The sequence below is a fragment of the Thermobia domestica genome, chromosome 11, assembly GCF_964235325.1.
Source record: "Thermobia domestica chromosome 11, izTheDome1.hap1.1, whole genome shotgun sequence".
NCBI lineage: Eukaryota > Metazoa > Arthropoda > Insecta > Zygentoma > Lepismatidae > Thermobia > Thermobia domestica.
The window spans coordinates 253,872,793-253,896,390 of record NC_137464.1 but is presented as its reverse complement, the minus strand read 5'-3'; the positions used below and the strand labels follow the sequence as shown (position 1 = coordinate 253,896,390).

The 23,598-nt window shown below is 34.3% G+C and overlaps 1 protein-coding gene across 10 annotated transcripts in view; it reads left to right on the top strand.

Annotated features, from left to right (window-relative positions):
• Positions 1–23,598, top strand: part of Myo10A (unconventional myosin 10A) — a 744,055-nt gene that overhangs the window by 705,553 nt on the left and 14,904 nt on the right. For all 10 annotated transcript variants that reach the window (XM_081732073.1, XM_081732074.1, XM_081732068.1 and 7 more), the window contains 2 exons: positions 8,808–8,940; positions 21,284–21,457. In XM_081732073.1, coding sequence (XP_081588199.1) covers positions 8,808–8,940; positions 21,284–21,457 — 307 coding nt within the window. The remainder of the gene's footprint in view (positions 1–8,807; positions 8,941–21,283; positions 21,458–23,598) is intronic.

Here is a 23,598-nt window from a genome sequence, read left to right as displayed (position 1 = left end):
GCCTTTAGTGAATTTTATCCTGCGCACTTAAATTTTGATGTAATATTGACTTATTGATTATCTTCAAGTGTGGAATTTATCCTGCGCACTTAAATTTCGATGTAATATTGACTTATTTATTATTTTCAAGTGTGGAATTTATCCTGCGCACTTAAATTTCGATGTAATATTGACTTATTGATTATCTTCAAGTGTGGAATTTATCCTGCGCACTTAAATTTCGATGTAATATTGACTTATTGATTATCTTCAAGTGTGAAATTTATTCTGTGCACTTAAATTTCGATGTAATATTGACTTATTGATTACTTTCAAGTGTGGAATTTATCCTGCGCACTTAAATTTCGATGTAATATTGACTTATTTATTATTTTCAAGTGTGGAATTTATCCTGCGCACTTAAATTTTGATATAACATTGACTTATTGATTCCCTCTACATATGACTTAGAACTTTATAATTTCGATTGTTCTGTAATTTTGAGTCAGTGATTGCTCTCGAGTAATGACTTTATTTTAGTGGAGTGATTCTACTACGCATATAAATTAGTCTTAAGTTTTTATTATTAAGTGACTTACTGAATTACATAACGGTGACTTGGCTAAAATTTCATACGAGGAAATGAGTTTTATATCTTCAAGTGAAACACAATCTGTTATCCATTCGTTTATTATTTTATAAATGCTGGACAAACATTAGTGTATGTGCGTGAATTTGTGAACAGGAGGAAATCTTTCAAAATGGAGATGCGAAAAAGTAAATGTCCTCGAATGGAGGACGATCCGTTTCGGATGAAACTGTGCGCCGAGCTGAAACAAAGGTATGTTGTTATTTTTATTGGTCTGGTCTTAATGGAGTGCGATTATTGTTTAAACACAGAAATATTTTCTTAATACTAGATATTTTATTAACCTCTTCGGACGCCGAGTGTCGTATACGACACACAAAATTAACATCATTTGTCCTGATAGAACGACAGCACGGCACATACGACACGCGTATTTTGCTTCTCTTCCTAGTCGCCATAGTAGGCGCTGCATTTGATAGAAGCTTGACAATTAAAGAACGCTTTTCGCTAGTTCTAAATTGTGTTTTTGGAGGAAAGGAAATATCGCAGAATCCGAAAAAATGACATAGTTACGTTAAGTATTCTTCTTCCCTTTCTTTAACGGGTTACCGGTATTTTTTGATATGTATGTTGATTTATCTTGTTAAAGCCTTGGGGATAAATACACACTTAATATTTTGCTCTTCTCTTGTGTGAGGGAAAATGGAGACCTTTCGTTTTATCGTGGGTCGTATGCGACACTATGAAACCAACTGTTATAAAAGATGATTATTCATAATCTAGAGATATATCATGTTTACATTCTCTTCACTTGGGTTTTATGAACATGTGACCGTGTTTTAGGCATTGGATATTGTGTTGTATTGCATAGATGTATGAAGTTTGTAATACATATAGGCATACGTGGTAGGGAGGCAAGAGAGACTACCAGAACATCGTTTCTCACTTTTTATTGGTAGAGTTCCAATGTGTCCTATATGACACACATGATTTACTAATCTGTGTAAAAGAAAAAAAAAATCTTTTTATTCCTTGCATGTACGGAACGAAAGCATTATGAAAATATGAAATTTACAAGACAAAACTATTTTGTTCTACTAGTGACACTAAAGAGGGTAAAATGAGATTTCGAGCGTTATAGATTGTAACTCACATATACTCATTTAAATATTGCGGTTCCAGTTCGATTAAACTTACTTTGATAACCACTCAAACTTGCTACGATAATTATTTCAATAAATTAAACTATTTTTACTCCTTTCAAACTTCGTATTTTCTTAATACTTATCATTCATTTCGCAGAAATTAAAAAGATACTTCCATTAACTATGGCTTCCTCACTTATTATATCTTTAACAGCAAAAAGAAAACAAGTTTAAACAAGTTTGGCCACATTTGTGATCTTAAAGTATCAGACTATTATCCTTGTTGCCTTAAAATTAAATATACATAAACGTTGTCGTTGCAAGATGCTTGGAAATAAGACTTGCACTAAATTTAAAATTAACTTTTACACTTTAATTATGTTGTATCATTGATTTCTTATGTACCGTCAAGTGTGGGCTTTATCCTGCGCGCTTTAATTGTGTAGTAGCGTTCATTTATCGTTTACCTTTAAGTATAGATTTTATTCAGCACGTTATAGTGTCATATTAATTTGTTGATTGCCTTCAAGTATGGACTTTATCGTACGCACTTTAAATTACGATGGAAATCCTAATAAATGATCCTATTACTTATTATATCATTATCCAAAGAGCAAATATTGGATTATTTCGCATCTTCAGGTAAACATTTTATTGCGAAATAAAAGATTCGGCATTCATTTCGTGAATCTTACATCTTCAATATCCCTTAAAATTATTACAGAATCTTCGTACTGGATATTTAAAGTGGACTTTATCTTGTGACCTTCAGCTGTAATGGCATTATTTTATGTATGAGTGCTTTTAAATAGAAACTTATTCTCATAAACTAATTCTATGTCAATTGGGGCACGGTAGTTTATTGGTAGAACAAAAAACGCTCACCTCAACCCACACAGCACATTAATATTCCTAGAGTATGCAAAAACTATTCCACACGAAGTATGGGAATATTCCAGGCATATTTCCGAAATCTTCCAGGACTGTACATGGAGTATACGTGGAATATTCCAATGTTCGCTCTTTGTCATATGCCCTGAATATTCCCTGGAACATGTCTAGACAATTCTGGAAATTTTCTAGGCATATGCTGGTTATATCCCAGGAATATGTCTTAGTAAAACAACATATCGTAGAACGTCTCAACAGAACTCTTAAACAAAATATGTGGAAAAAATTGAGTACTCAAGGGAATTATAAATGAATAGATATATTACAAGAATTGTTTATTGAATGTAATAATAAAGTACATAGAACAATTGGTATAAAGCCTGTAGAAGTTAATAAGAAAAATTAATTCTTTTTAAGTTCATTCTGGCAATGCTCTTGCTCTTGGAGCATTCTCAGCTGGTTTCATTTGTATTCTTTGTGTTTTAAAACATGGGTGTAAGTGGGTATAAGCAACGTTCTGACTTCATTTCCATTTAACTAAAACACAAAATAAATTGCATGTCCAATTGCTCCATAGTATTTCAACTACTCCACAATATTGTTTTCAAATTTTATAATATGCTATCTAAGAAGTAACGATACAAATCCTACAAACAACCTTTAAAATATTTAAGAAACTAGGTGGCTCTTCGAAAGCAATTAAAAAAACAAACGACTACATCATTAAGAAATTCGTTCAACTGTGAATATTAGCGTAACTTTAAAAGCTTATATGAACATTGAAGGTCGCTTTAAAGGATAGTTAATGTTATCTATCCTACTACAAATTGCAAATCTGGGGTAAAATGGTAGTTAATCATTTTATAATTTTACAATACCTATTATTACGGAAATGAAACTGTGAAAAGTTAACTAATTCTTTAAATTATACTAATAAACTTTAAAGAATTTTCGTTGTAGGTTTTGCTTTGTAATTATGTCGTTAAATTGCACTGTTGTCCCAAGCAGGCGCGCACCTAGAAATGTTTGTTGAAAAGGATACAAGCTTTTTTTTTTTGGGGGGGGGGTAGTCCAATACTACGTCTATTGAATGGATATTATTCTGCACCCGAAAAGACGATAAGTAATTGAAAAATACTTCCACCCTATATTTTCACGAAAAAAAAAAAAACGGTCGTTTTTGTAACAGAGTACAGATGAATTGTAAAATCAAATTTTCATGCTAACAAGTAGAATTATATTGAGAAAGTGTACAAATGTATGTCGAGGTAATAAGTTTTTGTGGGGTCCGGACTCAATAGACCCTCCCCCCGTGGGTTCACTTCAAGTCCCAGGTCATTACTGGATGTCCGTATCCCATGGCTGCTCTGCGCAAGAGGTCCCAACTTGAAACCCTACTGGGATTATAATTGAAGTAAATTTTCTGACGTTATGAAGTCAATCTTCTGACGTTATGAAGTCAATTTTCTAACGTTACCAAAGATGGTTATTTTGTATCAGTATAGCGCTCGATAATAGTAAGATTCACATTCACTAATCTTGATGGGGTTTGTGCTTACTAGACATCGGATCTTCAGGTTGAAAAAAAAAAAAAATCCTTAGCTCAGAATGCAAAATAAAGTAGTATAGGGAGGTTTTATGACAAATTAAAGCACTAGCACGAAGTTTTATTTTGCCTAAAAATGCCTAATTGAACGTTAGATCCTATTTTTGCCTATTTTGCGCAAAGTAAACATGTGAACATTTTCGAAAAGTTAAACACGAGAAAAACACGAAAAAAAAAAAATAGTGGGGGATGTTTATAGGGTTACTGCTGATGAATGATTCTTCTATCCCTACTGATTTGACATATATCCGATTGCACTACACATTTTTTGTTCGGGTTATTGCAGAATTAGATTGTTCGGGAATACCACTTTCTAAGAATATTGAGCTTATTCATGAAGTGAAGCAAAGAGTCGTGGAAGTGCCCGGTAAAGTTGGAGAGAAAGTGAAGGTAAAACTTGAAAGTGTATTCTGAAAGAATTTGGGACTGAAGAGTTTGTGTGCAGCAGCAGATATTTTGGTTGGGAAACAAAGTGAATGCAAATGCGAAATATAAATTGAGCATGTATCCAAGTTGAAGTTTGCTCCCATCACGTTAGTTGATATGGAACGTTCACTCTCTGCGTACAAGCTCATTTTCACCACAGAAAACCTGGAAAAAGAGCTTGTTATTTTCTCTGAGGCCAATTACGGCTGAAATATGAAGGTGGTGTGTTTTGCACTGAAGATTAATCTACAAACAGATAGTTTTATTAAAAATTATTAATTTGAGCAATATTTCTGTATTGAGCAAGTTAAAATGTAAGGTAACATGGCGTGTGTGAGTGCATTTCTGTATCTTAAAGTTTGTATTCAGATCGTAATGTATCATTCCATTCAAAAATGACTATCTTTTATGAGAACCTATTTTTTCAGTTTTAATGGCTAATTTAGTATTTTTGGCACCTATTTTAGGCACCTAAAAGATACTTTTTTAGAACCTAAAAATCCGATGTCTAATTATTATACTCAAGCCCGGCTCAATGTGAGTCCTGAACTCGATGGCCAAACTTTGGCTCGTGAATTTGGATATTTTGGGACGTTACACATCTCAGAATAGGTTATGGCCCACCATATTGCTTTCAATTGGATTGATGTGTTGTTAGCACATTGTGTTCTGTTCTGGTTTCATTTTTTTTTTTTAGACAGCAGTTCGATAATTTTTTTAAAAAAGTTGTATTCTAATTGCTTTACAATGTTAGGTCAACGAACCAAATTATTTTCTTCTTTCGGAAAACGAACTCGGAATCCTGTGTACCACATTGGAGCTCATTAGAGTTCTGCATGAGACAAGACAGAATGTTTGTGAAGACAGACGAGACGAGACTACTTTCACATTTTTTCGAGACGAAACAGCCTGAGCTCTTCTCTGTCCTTATCGTTCTGCTGAAGTGAAAAATGAAAAAAAAAATTAGTTTAACGTTTGACGATTATATCCTTTAGGCTAAGGAAGACTGATGATTTAGGCAAGTGAATGATGATAGAAGAATTGGTGGAATGAGAAGGTGGGAAAATTAATGTACTTCTTTAAATAATTGCTATTGGAAGAATTTTACATTTACTAATAGCAAGGAAATTCAAAAGGTATATAGAAATAACTGTTAAACAATTAGCATTAGTTATATATCATCCAGGTTCCTTATCTCATCTAAACGAACATAAAATGTTCACAATACAGAACTACTGATAACTGATTTTAACAAAGGCAGATTTTCGGAGTAGATATGAAATGCAAAGACACTGACTAAAACATCGAATAAAGAAAACAACTCAGTATCAAATAGATACTTTAAATAGTTAAATAGTATTGCATAAGTAGTTTAAGCCTAAACCATTAGGTAATTCAGTGACGTGTGACAAGGGTTTAACATCGGATCTTTATTATTTCTTACCTAACCTATTCACAAGAAGAAATTAAATATTGAGTTAAGTTGAGTTGATTTTGAGTTTAACGTCCCTTTCAGCAGCGAGGCTATATGAGAGGTGGACATACTAATTAACGTGGAATCCGAACCATATAAGCTCCCGACGGGAGTGGAACTTGGGTCTCTCACGCCAAAGGCGCTTACGCTAACCGCTTAGCCATGGAGGAGCTCCGAAATTAAATATTCAGAATGCACTATATGTGCAGATAACGTTAAATGATACAAGTAATAGATAACGATTGTAATATATTAAATTTATAAACACCTATACTTAAACCATATTTATAATTGTAGTATATTGAGTAATGACTTTCGTATCTTTAAACGTCGATACTCTTTACCTATATATAATTTTTATTCTATGAACGATGTAACACTAAAACAGTGATTGAGACAGGGGCGGATCCAGGACAGACTCCTCGGGGCAGCCGTAAAAGACACAAAAGTTTTTTCACACCGGGCCTTTGCAGCACTGGTGCCTGTAAATGAAATGAAATATCTCAATTTAACGTTCCACTATTGTGCCCTGTAGGCTAAGGGAGCTGATGATTAAGGCAAGTGAATGAGAAAGATGGAAGAACTGGTGGAATAAGAAAGTGGGAGGAAAGGGAAATACCCCGAGAAGACCCACGGACATGATGTTGGTCCACCACAAGCTTACTTGGCCGGGAACCGAAACAAGGGTCCCATTCACCAAAGGTAAACGCTCTGCCAGTGAACAATGCCTGTGCTGCTGGGGGCAAGAACGATACTTTTCCCCTGAATCCGCCTATGATTTGAGATACTAGTATTACTCACGAGTCTTACAAAATTTCTCGTCTCGTCTCGAAAGCAAGACGAAAATTGTCATGTTACCTCGAGCCAAGACTAGAAATTTACCGTCTCGTGTACAACACTATCGTGTATTCGATCATTGTGGTATTTTATGTGGCAACAATAACCACAATGATCGCAGTATTCCTATGCTTTATTGTGTTTTATCATGCCATTGGAACCCATTCCCCACTAAACCGTAATTTTGTTGAAAATATCTATACGAAATGAACTTATTAATAAATAATAATAAACTTTTCACATGATTACTGTGTGGACTTTAGCGCGAATAACTGTCTTATATATCACCGTAAAACTCAAATTAGATGAAAGAAATCGCCTGCAGCTATCTTTGCTCCCTCCCAAACAATGTTGTTTTATTCATTATAATACAGAAACATACCCTTTTTTACTGCTTTTCAGTGTGTAAATCTTATGTTCATTCTACGCTTACATCAACACTTGTATCGTTCCGCAAGGCCATTTCCCTCCAACTTCCACTGACGTTTCCGCTTTACGCCATCTTGATTTCACTAATTTGTGCCACTTCTTTGATTCGCTAGCTTCATTTTTTATTATTATCATTATCTTTTTTTATTTTTTTTAAACTGAACGTAATTCCCTGGTACGAAGATCCGAAGGGCATGGCGATTTGAAATAAAGGGGATGTGTGATCATCAAATCAAAATCATATTGTAATTGTTGCTGATTTTTCTCCACAAGAGTATGGTAGCTTCCCGATTAGACTATCTCACCACCCAGCGCTTACTCATATAAGCAGCTTTGCCAGGTCGGAAAGTGAAAATATCTGTAGATTTACAGCAAAATTTCTGTAAAAAATAATATTAAAAAAAATATTTGGAGATAAATCTGTAATGACTTTTGTACTTCAGCTGTATGCTAATTGTTCAATATACTAGGCCTGTTTAATAGATAATGTCCAAACGAAGCAAATAAAAGAATTGTCTTAGCAACATTAAGAAGTGGCACAAATCTCATGAATAGATACAAAAAACGGTCATTTATACGTATATAGATCTATAATAGTTTAATTGAGTTGAATTCTATTTGAGTTTCCCTTTCAGCTGCGAGGCTATATAAGATATGGACCTACAGCTCAACATGGGATCCGAACCGCATGAGCTCGCCGCCGGAAATCGAATCCTGATCTCCCATGTCGAAGACGCATGCGCTGACTATAAAACCACGAAGGAGCTCATGAGAATTTAAATTCATATGGCTGTTCGTTATAAGTTGTACCTTATACACAAAACTAGAAAAATAATACAAAAGATGTGTAGATCCTTCCAAAATTTCTTGTTTTCTATGTTGCTATGAAAAATCTGTTGCTCATTAAATAAATATGGAGACGTGGCAACGCTATATGTAAGTGCCGATCAGACCTGGTTCTGCTTGGCTTGGAAGCCGGTAAACCAGTACGGTAGGATTTTACCATTATTGTGATTATTGGTCTCGAATATTCCTGTTCTCTTAAGTGACTGTTGTGAAATAAACAAATTGGAGTTGAGCTAAATCAGTTATGAAGTGATATTCAAAAAGAATTTACCAATTCCGAATCCTATTTCGTACTCCTCAAGCATCTTTACGGAAGGAATCACTGACCATTTGAAAAAGTAGGTTTCTAAGTTTTTGCTAGTCATTTGGACGAGTCGTTCCCCCTCAATGCTCAGTATTGCTTGTTAACACCGAAAATGACAATACATTAGCGAAAGGCGTTTTGCGTTTTTAAGTTTGCGAAAGCTGGTTCAATTATCACGGTACAGCGTGCTTTTCGAAGGGCGTATTTTAATGTACAGTATTTTTAAACTGTGTAGAATGTGACTGCATTTTTAAAGTGTGAATGTTTGATTGTTGTTTCAGATTTGAGATGCTAAAGGCTGCTGATGGCTCAATCAATGGCTCCCTCCGTGTGATTGAGAGTCTCAAGAGCAACAAAAAAGGAAAAAGCAAGAAGAGCAAAGACAACACCACGGATTGGACTTGGAAAGAACAGGTAAGTAAAAGACATTGTTTGCCAGAAGTTTTGTCGGGTGTTGTGTTTTACATTGAAGGGAAGATAACATCACCTTTATTACTTGCTTGGTACTCTATCAATCCAGTAATCTTCGTGTGACATCATACATTGAAGGGAGATAACATTCCTTTCATTACTTGCTTGGTGTTGTATCAATCCAATAATCGATATGTGGCACCATACATTGAAGAGGAGATAGCATTAATTTTATTACTTGTTTGGTATTGTATCAATCCAATACTCGGTATATAAAATACAATGAAGGGTAGATAATATTGTTTTTATTACTTTCTTGGTGTTGTATCAATTCAGTAATCGAGTGTGGCATCATACATTGAAGGGGAGATAACGTTACTTTTATTACTTGCTTGGCCTGTTTATAATATTTAACTACACTTGTATCAGTAATCGGTGTTTCATATCAGCTTCCCAAATATATGGTAAATCAGGTAACGTATCCTAATAATTTGATAACCAATATGCATGGGAGAGGCTCAAGGAAACCGTACCAGATAACGTAATGCCCTGTACATACTAGACATGAATGCTCAGTGCTAGCTGAGTACTAGCACTTAAGCCATAGTCATAACAACTTGGAACTGATAGGCTTTTATCCTCAATCATTCTTCATTGAGACACCATAACAGATATCGTCTACCGCATTTTTCTATACAGAATCAATATTAAACCATCACTCAGAGCTAAAATATACGACTACCAAATACCACTTCTTCAATATAGAATAACCTCCTGTCATCTTGAATGTATATAATTTTCTATGTCAGTTTTACTGTATAATTACAAAAGACCACCTTTTAGTGACTCAGCCTAAATTATTTTACGTAATAGAACACTCAAATATTTAACAGCAAACATACTTTCGTTGACAATGGGCTCAGTGTTCATAACTGTCACATTTTTCGCCTGTTTATAATATTTAACTACACTTTCTTCCACAATACTGGGTAGCTTTTCCAGATGTATTCAAAGCTCCCCGGAAGAGTATGTCTGAAGGAAACACTGCTGATACTGGCATTCTTCTTCAGAGTACTGACAGGAATGGATCATTTGCCAGAACCTCAGAAGAAAAGATTTCTAAGTAAACTGAAGATAATATAAGTTCATTGGTTGTTCCATAGCAGGACCGTGGCTAGAGGGTAGCCAAGGATTCTAGTTCAGCCTTCGACCACCTTCACCCTCTGAAACCTTCAGTTGCTTATTGATATGTATATATGTAATGAGAATTAAAGTTAGCGCCCTAAAAGTTTTCACAGACCCCTGGCTTAATGGTCTGGCTACGGGCCTGTTTCACAGATGCCATATTTCCCAAATGCTTGGGTGCAATTCCCAAAATTTACTACTCCTTCAAAAAAAAAAAAAAAAAAAAAAAGTAGTGAAGAAGACTGCAGTTGGTTGAAACAAAACCAAGATAACTTCAGTTCAATGGAAAAAAAAAATCTCTTGGGTGCAACTTATGCCCTAAAACCCGTCTGTGGACACCCCTGGATGGTTCTCAAACTTCAGTTTGTAACTCAATCTGATTATTTCCCTCAATTTCAACATTTTGACCTAAAAATTTCCCTTTTTCCCCTATTTGGTAAATTTTGTTACCATTTTTTTATTTTTAAATGGAGTCCCCTTGCTGGTCTAGTGACTAACAGAAGTACCTTTGATGCACAGGATCCCAGGTTCGAGTTCCTATGGGAGAGCCCTAAGATTAGGGTAGTTCGGTTTCCACATCGTATATACTGTAGCTTCGGTGCTGGAAAGGAACGCTACACGCCAACCACCCAAATTTCCCTAGACATGAGAATTTTTTCTTAATCTGAGAATATTGTCGTTAAGTCTTTGACATGTTACTGATACTTGATAAGAAAGAGAAAGAAGACTTATCACCCGTTTGCACTTAACATTTCGTTCAGGAGAAAGCTCACATTTCCTCCTGATTCACATATTATCTTTTCTGTCTGACTTGTTTTTCGTTGCGTTTGTTGTACAGAAGTGAAACACACACACATACAGTCAGACATGTAGAGGAAAGAAAGAAAGAAAAAAATAAGTGAATCAGGCAGTGGTTAATGCAGGGAACATGTAGACTTTTCACAGTCATTACCGTCAAACGATGTAGGATTACATGAACTTTCCCTTGCAGCATGAGTTGTTAAAAGCAGTTGTTCGTGTGGAGTATTGTCCACCATTGAACAAGGTTTTATTGTTCTAGAAGAGGCAATCCAACTGTTTTTTTATTATTTCTTTTCCTTTTTTGTTTTTCTTTTTCTTCGTGGGAAAGGTCACTCCAAGAAAGCCAAGAATTGTAAAAATATTAGTGGTGGACGGACTCACGAGCCGTTATAAAGTGTTTTTCCCTCAATGAAAGCTTATTTCTTAAAATTTCTTTTAAAAAAAGAAAATAAACGAAAAACAAAACAAAACTGAAACAATGCTCATTCAAATAGTAAGCAATTTAATCTATTTTTTTTTTTTAAAGAAATTTCGTTATTTTCTTCGCATCATTTTTCTGTTGTGAAAATTGTGATGCTTTCTCTAGCTTTTATTCTGTGAAAATTCAGTTGATTTTCACTGATAACAAAATTGTCATTCTTTATACATACTCACCAGACTATTTTGGTCAAATTAGTTTGAAAGCAAATGGTAATATCAGTGTGAGAAAAAAAAAATCTGCTGCATTTACTTACACAAAACGTTTCTTTAAAATAACACCTATGGCACCAAGAGAAAGAGTTTCTCAATTATAAAATGAATTTAGAAAATCTAGTAAGAGGATTTAATACATCCCTTGATGGTATGACTTTTCCCAAAGTTACACTTACTAACGGCCATAAGTAGTGATGTTCTGATTGAATGAAGTTTTTAGGCTCATGATTTCGAATAATGGCAAAATTTTAGAGATTAATCCAAATGCAGAAATAGGAGGGGAGAAAATAGAACAGGTGTCTAGTTTTCGATACCTGTTTAGTATTATTAGTAATGATATGAAGTGCGAACGTGAAATAAAAGCAAGTATAAGGATGGCGAAAGAAGCCTTTAGGAGGAAGAAAAGACTTTTTGTGGGATTTTGAATAATGAGTTGAGAAAAAGACTCATAAAATACTTCGTGTGGAATATTGTACTGTATGGATCAGAAACATGGACATTACGTAAACATGATGAAAATCAACTAGAAGCTTTAGAAATGTGGGTGTGGAGAAGAATGGAGAGAATTAGTTGGGTTAGAAATGGTGGGAGAGAAAATAATAATTTTACATATTGAGAAGAGGAAGGGAAATTTATTGGAACATTGGCTAAGAAGGAACTGTATCATGAGGGACGCTTTAGAGGGTGGTGGTAGAAAAAACAGAGAGGTTCGAAAGAGACTACAATGGATGGATGATATCAAAACAGAAAAATCGTATGTGAAGATGAAAAGGTTAGCGAAAGACCGTGGAACATGAAAGCTTCTCAGTTGCAGCAAGTAACCTGCCAATAAGGGCAGAATATTTATGATGATAATGATGATGATGAATATCTTGAAATACACGTGAGCAATCAGTGAAAAAATTTGGTAAACTATTACATACTATATTCATCTTGAAACAGCCATATTACTTTTAAAATAATAGTTTTTATTTTTTTTTTTTTTTTTAAATCCTGAAACAGATATCGACAGGGGAAAATCGTCTGATATACTCTGCATTATTACCAGGTGAACAGTGTTGCCAACTCAACATAAAATTCGAAATATTGTGAAAATTTACAATTTAAAGGCCTCCATAATAGAAACAAGTAAGGTTCACGGGAAGACACACAAAAGAATAATCTTACCGTGGTTGCTTGCATTCATTAAATATTAAGCCTGCTAGTTAAGAGTGATATTTTCTTGTTGAATGCCTCTTTCGCTATTGCTATACAGCTATAACTTTTACTATTAAAAATAACTACTTCCAAACTAAGGTACTCTTTATTTACGGACACGGGTACATGCACACAAACTTCAAAAGTACTTTACTAATTTTCAGCTATGACAATTTTTGACCTGATATATTTGGTGCTGTAAGCATCTCTCGTCAAAATACTTCCCAGATATTTGAAATTACCGACCTCTTCAAGTTCTCTTTGTTCTACTATGAACCGTAAGGGCGCATTTCCATGGGATAATCTCATGGCTTTTGAAACAGATGTTCATAAAATGGACTTTTATCGAAAATTGTGATTGTGTTTATTAAATAATGTTATTGTGTTTAAAAATACGAGAAATATCCTGAAGGAAGTACTAAGGGTGAGGAATAAGTAGTAATTATATTTGTTTCAAATAAGATGCGATATTAATGAGCCTGCACGTTCTTAATGTTACATAAGTGTTCTAAAGCATGAGTTCAGTGCATTAAGTGGTTGTATGCAGCTGCACACACTCTCCTGAGATAATAAACTCGTTTTCAGGTGATATAAACAAGGGATCGTCCTTGCGTGTTAGATAATGCACTGCACAGTACCTGTACGTGACGCTGGTTAACGATTGCGTGCTGGTCGTAACATGTAGAGCATTTAATTACAATGGATTACGTTGTGTCAGCCGCTAGTTCAAATCCTCTCGGATACGGGACGTTTGCAAAAATGTATCACAAAGGTTTCAAGTTACCCATCTACTAAAATGCTACTCGGACATTTTTCTTTTCCAATATTTCGAGTGTTACATTCGGACATTCATCTTCAGGAACACATAATGGTTTATGTTCTTTTATTTTTTCAAAACACTTTTTTTTTTCTTGTCTCAACATGGAAATTTAAAAAAAAATTGTGGAAATAATTTGTGAACAAAGAAATATAGGCATTGGCGTCTACAGCACATAAACTTTGGGGGGACAGACTACTCAGGTGCATGGAATACTCCAAGGAAAGTGAAGTGGTGTGGGGTCCTTCCCCAGAAAATTTAACAGAAATAAACTTCGTATATTGCATTTTAAAGGATTTTTAACTTAAAAAGAAAACAAACACTTTAAAATTTTAGAGTTTTTTTATATGGTACTGAAGAAAACACACACACTTTACAATTGTTTTTTTTTTTTATTTTTTTATTCAAACAGTAAAATTCAACCTTGTTTAACAATTTTAGTTAAATGATACCAAGTGCAAGGGCGCCGATCCTGACATACAATATTTGGCAAAATTTCAATGCAATTTGCCTTAAAATCCTCATATATGCTTTCTGCATCTTGTCTAACACTGTTTTGTGAACATAGCAAACTGCTACATGGTTGATCCTCTTTTGGGTCATTGTTGACCTAACATACTTGAAATATTGGGGGACGAAAACCTGTTTTACAAATATTGGAGTGTCCCCGGTGGGATTGACGCTTGTGAATATAGGTACTTTTTCTTCAAATGTTACAGTATAATTTACTAACGAGGGAACCTATCCAAGTGAGACTCTGACTTCGAGTCGAGACTATGGTCGTTGGATACCTTGTCCCAAAAGAACATAACACGAAAAGTGATACATCCTCGATCGCAACCGTTGCAGAGATATAAGCGTGAAAAGTTCGAAATTGAGCTCCATACTATACATTACAAAGTCAGCTTCCGGGTCAGATTTGGCGGAAACGGTCAGGTAAGGAAACTCAGCGAATACATATCGAAGTAGTGTTGGGAGCCCACCACCTTTTGAATGAAAAAAATGTTGCCCCCGGGGCACTCGCAGGGTCCCAGGCGGGGTCCAACTCAAAATTGGCAAATGGAACCGGGGGTCAAGTAGCATATTGTATGAAAGCTAGTGTTAAATAAAAGAAGATAGAACAAATCTCAACTCTCTATGATGACCCTGTGCAAACGGGCAACTGGTCAAAATGTCAATACAACCTACATCAGAAAATATATGGCCACTCTTCTAAATCCGTTAAGTTGTGACAATAACAAGACAGAAAAACACGTTTAAAAGTGCAAGGTATTGAAGTTAAACAAATTGTTGCAGAGTCTCTCACAGTGGCCATATATTTTCTGATGTAGGTTGTATTGACATATTGACCAGTTGCCCGTTTGCACAGGGTCATCATAGAGAGTTGAGATTTGTTCTATCTTCTTTTATTTAACACTAGCTTTCATACAATATGCTACTTGACCCCCGGTTCCATTTGCCAATTTTGAGTTGGACCCCGCCTGGGACCCTGCGAGTGCCCCGGGGGCAACATTTTTTTCATTCAAAAGGTGGTGGGCTCCCAACACTACTTTGATATGTATTCGCTGAGTTTCCTTACCTGACTGTTTCCGCCAAATCTGACCCGGAAGCTGACTTTGTAATGTATAGTATGGAGCTCAATTTCGAAATTTTCACGCTTATATCTCTGCAACGGTTGCGATCGAGGATGTATCACTTTTCGTGTTATGTTCTTTTGGGACAAGGTATCCAACGACCATAGTCTCGACTCGAAGTCAGAGTCTCACTTGGATAGGGTCCCTCGTAAGTGTCGTCTAATCAAAATGCTTTGTTATACTGACTGCTAATTTCACTAATGAACGTTAAAATGTAGTTTTAATTTGATGGAAATCTTTAGTATTTTCAGGAAAAGTTTAGCATTTTCCAATTACCTTCAGCCAAATTCATTTTATCGCTTACTTCATATTATGCTCTTGCTGCTGGTCTAGTGGCTAGCGCTTCAATCTTTTGTGCCGGTGTTCCCGGGTTCGATTCTCAGTAGGAGAGCATATAAAATTTAATTTCACAATTATTCACTTTCGTCAATTATCTGTCTGTTTTAGCCTAAAAGGCATAATCGTGGGACGTTAAGCTAAAACAATTTGTTTAATTTTATTTCTTACTACATATGTTGTTATTATTATTGTTACATTTTCTCGTTTCCTCCTACTTTCTTCATTCCATCATTTCATTCTCATCATCACCGTCTCCTTTAGCCTAGCCGGCATAAGAGTGAGACGTAAAACTGAAATCAATATAAAGACGGCGTCGAGATTTGCAAAACTAATTGAATAAATAATCAAAAGTAGTGTACTTGTTAATGATAATTACGATATTATTATTATTATTATTATTATTATTATTATTATTATTATTATTATTATTATTATTATTATTATTATTAATAATAATAATAATAATAATAATAATAATAATAATAATAATAATAATAATAATAATAATAATAATAATAATAATAATAATAATAATAATATAGAAATTACCGTTTCAGTGTTTGTTGTCGCAGGTCATAAAGCTACCACCCATTTTGCTTTACGAGGCGTTTTACGTTTTAAAGAACCATTTATTAAACTGTTGTTACATTTCTTTACAAGAAATATTGGTAAAACAGGTTCCGAGAGATGCTACAATTCCGTAACATTAATATTGAATGCTAAGGAATAAAATAACCTTCAGTTGATTGAAGTTAATTTCTAGTTGCTTATTTTTTATGTGTGATCAACCTTTTTAAAGGAAGGAGATGCCCCTGCACAATTCTGTAACATTATTATATCCCTTGCTGGGGGGAGGTACCGATATAAATAGGATTTCACGTTCTTCGTTAATTATTGAATATACAGGGCGTTTCAAATCAACACCGACAACGTTTGGGAGGTAATTGCTGACACCAAGATAAGACAAAAAGTATAGACCAATCTGGGTGCACAAATGCTTCCTTTCGGAGTTATAGGCTGCCGAAAACTCGAAAAAATTAACTTTAAAGGTCCATACCTGCAAAATTATAGGACCTATCGTAGCCGGGTCAAGACTTCACTTTGAAATTAATGTGCGCTATCTAAAAATTCGTGTTCCAGAATCCTAAGGTACTCACGCAACAATTTTAAATAGAGGCAGTTTGGCTACGGCCATATAATTTGAAGTGCTCGCTAAGTACTTTTATAAAAATTGTTGCGAAAGTACCGTAGTTTGTTTTGAAACACTATATATATATATATATATATATATATATATGTGTGTGTGTGTGTGTGTGTGTGTGTGTGTGTGTGTGTTTCTTATACTCACTGGGGTTAGTTAGCCCCCCGGAAAACCCAGATTATGTTGAAAGAGGAAATGTTAGTACAGTGACGTCGTCGAGTTCAATAAACCATTTTCTTTGGCTTTACACACAATGAAAAAAAAAAAAATTACACGCTCTTTCCCTAAACAACTGGAGATTCATCTTCAACTTGTGATAAAACAGCACGGAAAATGGAAGTACAAAAAATTGAATTATATGCGAAGATAGATGAAGTGAAAAAAAAAAAAAGTTCGAGTGCTTAACTCCGGTTATAAAAATAAGAGTATCACTTAAAATAATGATATATTTAACGACTCCATTTTGTTGTTTCTGTTACTTTTAAAAGATAAAAAGAAGCGATCAATGTCTGACATAACTTCCGTGGAAACAAATGAATTCTTCTCCCACTAAGCCGCCACCTACCAACAGGAAGTTGAAAGATTATCTGATGACGTAATCAACGAAAACTTTTTTTTTTCTTTCTTTCTTTCTTTTAACCGTTTGGTTGGATTTTCTTGTGGTAGCTGCTACAGTAATCCATAGAAGTTTTTAAGAGCATTTACTGAAAGATTTCGCATGAATTGAAAGACTTTAACTTCCTTGTTTCGTGAGGGAGAAATACTGTAGCATGAGAGAGAGAAAGTAATTGAATTTACGTGTTATGCATTTGCAGCTCGGGGTAATTAATACTTTACTTTGTGTGTGTTATGCTGTATATGTAATTTATACTTTCATTCGGTTATTGTATTATAATGCAATAAAGGCTGCGTTAACGCAAAGGCGCGTGGCAATACACGTAGCCAGGGGGAAAGCGCGGAATCCCCCTTCGAAACCAGAAATGAAGAAAATTTAAGGAAGGGTGAAACAAAAATAAACGAAAATAAGAAGAATCAGCGTTAAAAATAAAAAGCTACAGTAAGCTTTTGGTTACTCTTTCTTATGAGGAGATTTGTATTACTTGCAATACATGATGGCGAATGAGTGGGATATCCTGGAAAAGTCAGGGAATTTGATTTGAAATTTCTAGAAAAGTTACGGAATTCTCAGAGTTTCTGCTACTAGTCAGGAAATAGTCAGGAAAATTTCAAGTTTTCGAAGCATAGTGCCGTTCTTTAACAGCGTGGATATTTTTTATCATAATTTTTCGTCATCGCTTCTTTGCAGTATCAAACATGCTTCTTTGCAGTATCAAACACATTTGAAAAGACTAAATATTGAAAATGACGAAATGTGTTCATGTGGAGAAATCCAAACACCTGAACACGTAATATGGAATTGTGAAAATTACGTAACTAGTGAAGAAATAAGGAACTTCAGAGATGAACTTAGTGATGAAGATTGGACTAGCTTACGGCAGGATAAAACAAAATTCGATAATTTTCAAAAAAATAACAGAGCATGTAATGAGAAACCTATGGAATGAACGAACCCAACGAAGAAGGTAATTGAACAAATGGCACTTTGAAAAGATACAAATAATAATAATAATAATAAAAAATCAAATTCTAATAGAAACAATTTTAAAGTTCTGGCAAACACCCAGAACTATAGTACAAACTTACGTTTCTTTTTATTTATTTATTTATTTCGTTTTATTTCTATAACCTCTATCAACATTGTGTGTGTGTCAGTGTAGTGCGTGTTAGTGTAATAAACGCATATGAAAAACAGTGTGATAAAAGCATAGAGAATCATGGAAGAAAGAAGAAACTACAAGACAGTTAACACCAAATGAGAATATGTTTTTTACACTGTGTTTTGTTTATTTTTCTTTTAATATTTTACTTTTCAGGGTGGGGAATGTGCTGCTTTGCACTCATTTATCTTATGTACTAATCAATTATTTTCTTTCTTCTTTTAGGTTATTTTCTGCATGTAAAAGGATAAATAAAGGAAATTAATAAAAAACAAAAAAAAAAAGATAGAGAGAAATATAAGGGCATGGTTTTAAATATTAGGTGCCATGCTGAAAAGAAATGTGCCTCACCTCAATCTGCTGAGGTTTGACAGCCGAAAAGACAGAGAGATAATAAAGAAACAACAAAGTATAAGAGAGAGAAATAAAGGCAAGAGGCAGTTGCGTCTGCCATAAATAAGTCCGAAAGAAATCGGCCAAGGCAGGGGGAAGTGGAGGCTATAAAAAAAAAAAAAAAAAGTATCAAACATGCTATTTGAGAAACAGTTTTCTACTGCTCCTTTAACCTGTCATTTGGAGCAGACAGTAGTTGACGGAATAATGAAAACAAAAAAGTTATGTGGAAAGGAAGATCTGTTAACATTTGATTCAACAGAGAAGAGAACGCAGATATTGTAAAATATTTTACAAGACATTATTAAATATGTACTTTTATAATAGTAAATATGTACTTTTTATAATAGTTGAGGTCTTAAGTTGAATGTACAAAGGAAGGAACGTAAATATTGTAAGATATTTTTTAATACTTTTTTTTATTCTTTTACTCGAGATTTCTTCATAGATTGTTATTAAAACACCTACTAACATATCCTCATTTTATTGTCCTAACAAACTAATATATGTTGCCAGAAACTCCTGGGCTTCAATATTTCATATCACGCCCCCTCCCATTACGAAATCCTGGCTAAACGAACCAATGTATATGTTCCAGTAAAATAGTTTAGAATGATCGAGCTCCTGGTGTGATGACCACAGTAATTGATGCCACGGACCGTTCCCCCCCCCCCCCCTAATACGAAATCCTGCCTACGTGTCTGCTGGCAGTGCTAGATGTTGTACAATATTATCAGAATATAAAGAAGAACAAAATATCCAAGCATGAAACATACCAATCCATAGATCTAATTCAGCTGAATAAAATGATACGACCAAGTGTAAATAAATAATCATGCGTAATTTTCGAGAAAAATGATTTTTTGTGTTTGCTTGTTTATTTATTTGTAAATGTAAAAAAATGATTGTTGTACGATAACCATGCTGCCTCCTGTTAAGATGCAACCAGTTGCGTATTTAGGGGGCTTCCGGGCTTAAGACCCCCCTTCCGAAATCTTACTTACTATAATAAAGTATATGAAATATCTTGCAGACTTTTCACATTTTAAGGCAAAGACCCCCCGAAAATTAGCAAAGCCCCCCGCAACAAAATCATAATTACGCCACTGGATGCAACTGATGCTGAATTATACTTAAACAACGCAAGTTACGGTTAATGAGTTATTATTATTATTAAAATTATAATTAACCCTTAAACCAGTGGCGAATCTAGCCCGGGTGGCCTAGGCCCTCCAATTTTTTGACTGACACGGTATGTAATAATTGTATTTAATATAACACATTTGAATAATAGTTGTATTTAGGTTGTAATAAACAAAATCGTTTTAACATATAGTTATTTAAATTAAATAATAACGTTATTTTAAAAGTTAGTTCACAGGATTCGAAAAACAACATGATACGTAATTAAATGCAGTTGAATTCGTTCCTCTAGTCGCTGCTTTAACATAGATTTTGGGGGAAGTGTTATTCTGGCAACACTGTAATTCCTATGGATGGCAACACTGAAAATTCTTCAGGTTCATATTTTCTGTTATAGAATAACAAAACTATTAAAAGAAAAATGGTAAATTTTGTATTATTTTTAATACGTCAGGCTCTGAAGGAAATTTAAAGAAATTTGGAAATAAAGTTTTTTTTGAGAAAAGAAATAAAGAATGACTAATGAGCGAAGTTAAAGATGTAATTATGAGTTTGGAATTTTGGCGGAAGATAGGGATGCGCACGAGACAAGATTTATGGCTGTCTCGACTCGAAAATGTGCTGTAATAGTAATGTCTCGACTCGAAAAATATATATATTTTTCTATTGGAAGAGCCGTGTCTCGACTCGAATTTTGTCAGGAAAATCCTGTCTCGACTCGTCTCGTGCGCATCCCTGGCGGAAGATCAAAATTTGGAATCCCTGGCGGAAGATCAAAATTTGGAAGAACAGAACCTATATTAACTTGTAGCATCCTATTTTTATTTACACAAATATGAATTAACAAGTGTAATACATATTATTCTGCTTTGCGGAACAATTTTCTATACAATCAATAGGAAGTGTTGCACTGTAGATCATCGAAAAAAATTAATCAATCACCTACGAAATGCTTTCTTGCAAAAGGAATGCGTATGTAAAACAAAATAAAGTAAAGAAGTTTATCAAATCCCAAGCTCTGATTGGTTGAACATAAAAGTAATATCCTTTTGTTTATATTCAAATTAATAATGAAAAGTAAATGTATAATGAGATTTAAATTACTTATTTTGATAGTATCATATTTCAATATAGTAATTGTTATTTTTTGTTCTTTCCATTTCAGGTTGATTTAGTGAAGTTCACTCCAGCTCCTATTGAGCAGTCACTACTACGCCTAGAGTCAGGTGAACTGAATGAATTAGCTGTAGAGTGCTTTGTCTCCATTATGAGATACATGGGAGACTTCCCGATGCCTCCAGAAATCACGGAAGTTAAGTGTGTCTACACTATCCTTATGGTAAGTTATATCACTTAAGATTATATGTTGTATTTTATGACTATTAGACTGTTTAAACATATTATATTAAACTTAAATTAGTTGTGAACAGGGTGCATACAGTTTAAAAAACAGTATGGTTTTCGATATTATAGCAATATCTTTATGAGACCAGTGGCGTCTCGTGATTCGATAATTTGCTAGTTCACAAATAATATTATATACGTGTATGTATACTACTGTTTCGATAATAAAGCTCAGTACTTTCAACATTCTGAACAAGGCAAAGTGATGAAATCAACGATAATAACCATACAAACATTTATACATGATTAAGAGTACCTAGCAATGATGATGCTAGAGGGGAAAAGGAGACGAGTGCCTTTCCAGTAGCTTCGTCTGCTTCTCCGACTACCTCTTTCAGAATTCAGAAAATAGTGCCCATCTTTCTCTGCCCCTCCACTTGTTGCCTAGGAGCGTCATTTAGAGATGGCAGAGGGAACTTGACGAAAGTGACGGAACTGACTTCCCTATTTCGACAGTCTGTTTTTAACACACTTCAAATAATAATTTTAAAAACTAGTATTATTACACACTAATATAATATATATAGAATTTTAGGTATTTGTAGAGGATGTTGCAAACGTGATGGGAAATATATAAGCAAAGGGCAAAGCAAGCGGAAAGTGTGTGTGCGTAAAAGATAACTTCTGGTGATTCTGATTTGTGATACGAAAGAAAAAAGAAACGATACAATAATATAATATTTTAAACGTTATTATATATCTTAAGATAGGGTAAAACACGCACCATATTTGGTGGTTCACATGCTCATGTAAACTGCATAAAGCGACGCCACTGCATCAGACATAATATACTGATTTTCAAATATAATTACTTTATCTCATGAGGTTACTAAAAGATAAACGTTTCAGTGGGTATTGTTCTTTATTGACTATATGTATCTTGTTCACAATGTCAGTTTAATGTATTTCATTCTATTTGTGTGTATTTGTTTCTTTGCAACTCCATTGAACCGTGCTTAAAGTGAGCCGGTTATGCATCCGCAAGGTAAAAAATCGGTATGGCATACCAGTAAAAATAAGTGGTTTAAATTGTGATTTGCGTGTAAAACAAAAAGAAAAAAATACATATATAAATAAGTATGACATTAGCATTAAGTCAACAAATATGTTTGTACTATCAAAGATTTCGTTGCTGCTGCTTCGAAAGTTAATTCATTTCTCTCTATTCAATGGCAGAATTTGTGCTCTTGATTTTCTTTTTTAACATGTGTGCAAGCAATTTCACCACCACCCTTAAAAAAAAAAAAAAAAAAGTGTAACTACCTTACCACACGCCTAAAATGTTTAATCTACATCGGCTCCTGGCATTGACAGAACACTCTTTTTTAAATTCAAAATTATTCTTTTCACTTTGTCTGGACTTGTGTGTTTACAATTATAAGAAAATTAGTGTTACCACAAGACGAGACGAGATCAGAAGAAGCTTTTAAAAAGGGAAATGAGATTGGAAAGAATCATTAAATACTAGATAAATAGTACTAATACTAGAGACGAGACGAGAGTGCCTACAAAGCCTTGAAAACGAGACGAAAGGCATATGAGCGTATATGTGTTCTCTTGTTTTAATCCACAGCCAAAAACCTGACCCTGTCCGTTATCATATGATTATAAGAGACTGAACAGTTACAATATTACCGATATAATAAGTTAGTAGCAATAAGTTAGTAACAATAATAAATTATATGTTTATTTATTTATTTAAAAATCTCCAGATTCAATTGAATCATGAACAAATGTCTACCGTTGGTCTTAAGAAAATGATCCATTATAACTCATAGCTAAAATCACTAAAATTTGCAGTTAATTACTTTTCCTTATGACCAACAATATATAACTTCATTGATTCAACGATTTAAAAATAGACATTTGCATATACCTATTAGTTGCCGCCAGAGCTCGAACTCACAAACCTGATTGTGCACTTTACAACAGACCTTCCATTTTGATTCTAATATCGGATCTGCACTATAGCAACATCTAGTTTTTGTGGAAAGAATAGGCACCGAAACATAGCTGTTTTGAAATGTCAGACCGTAGGTAAAAAGAAGGAAAACGGTATCTTTAACATTTTCTCTT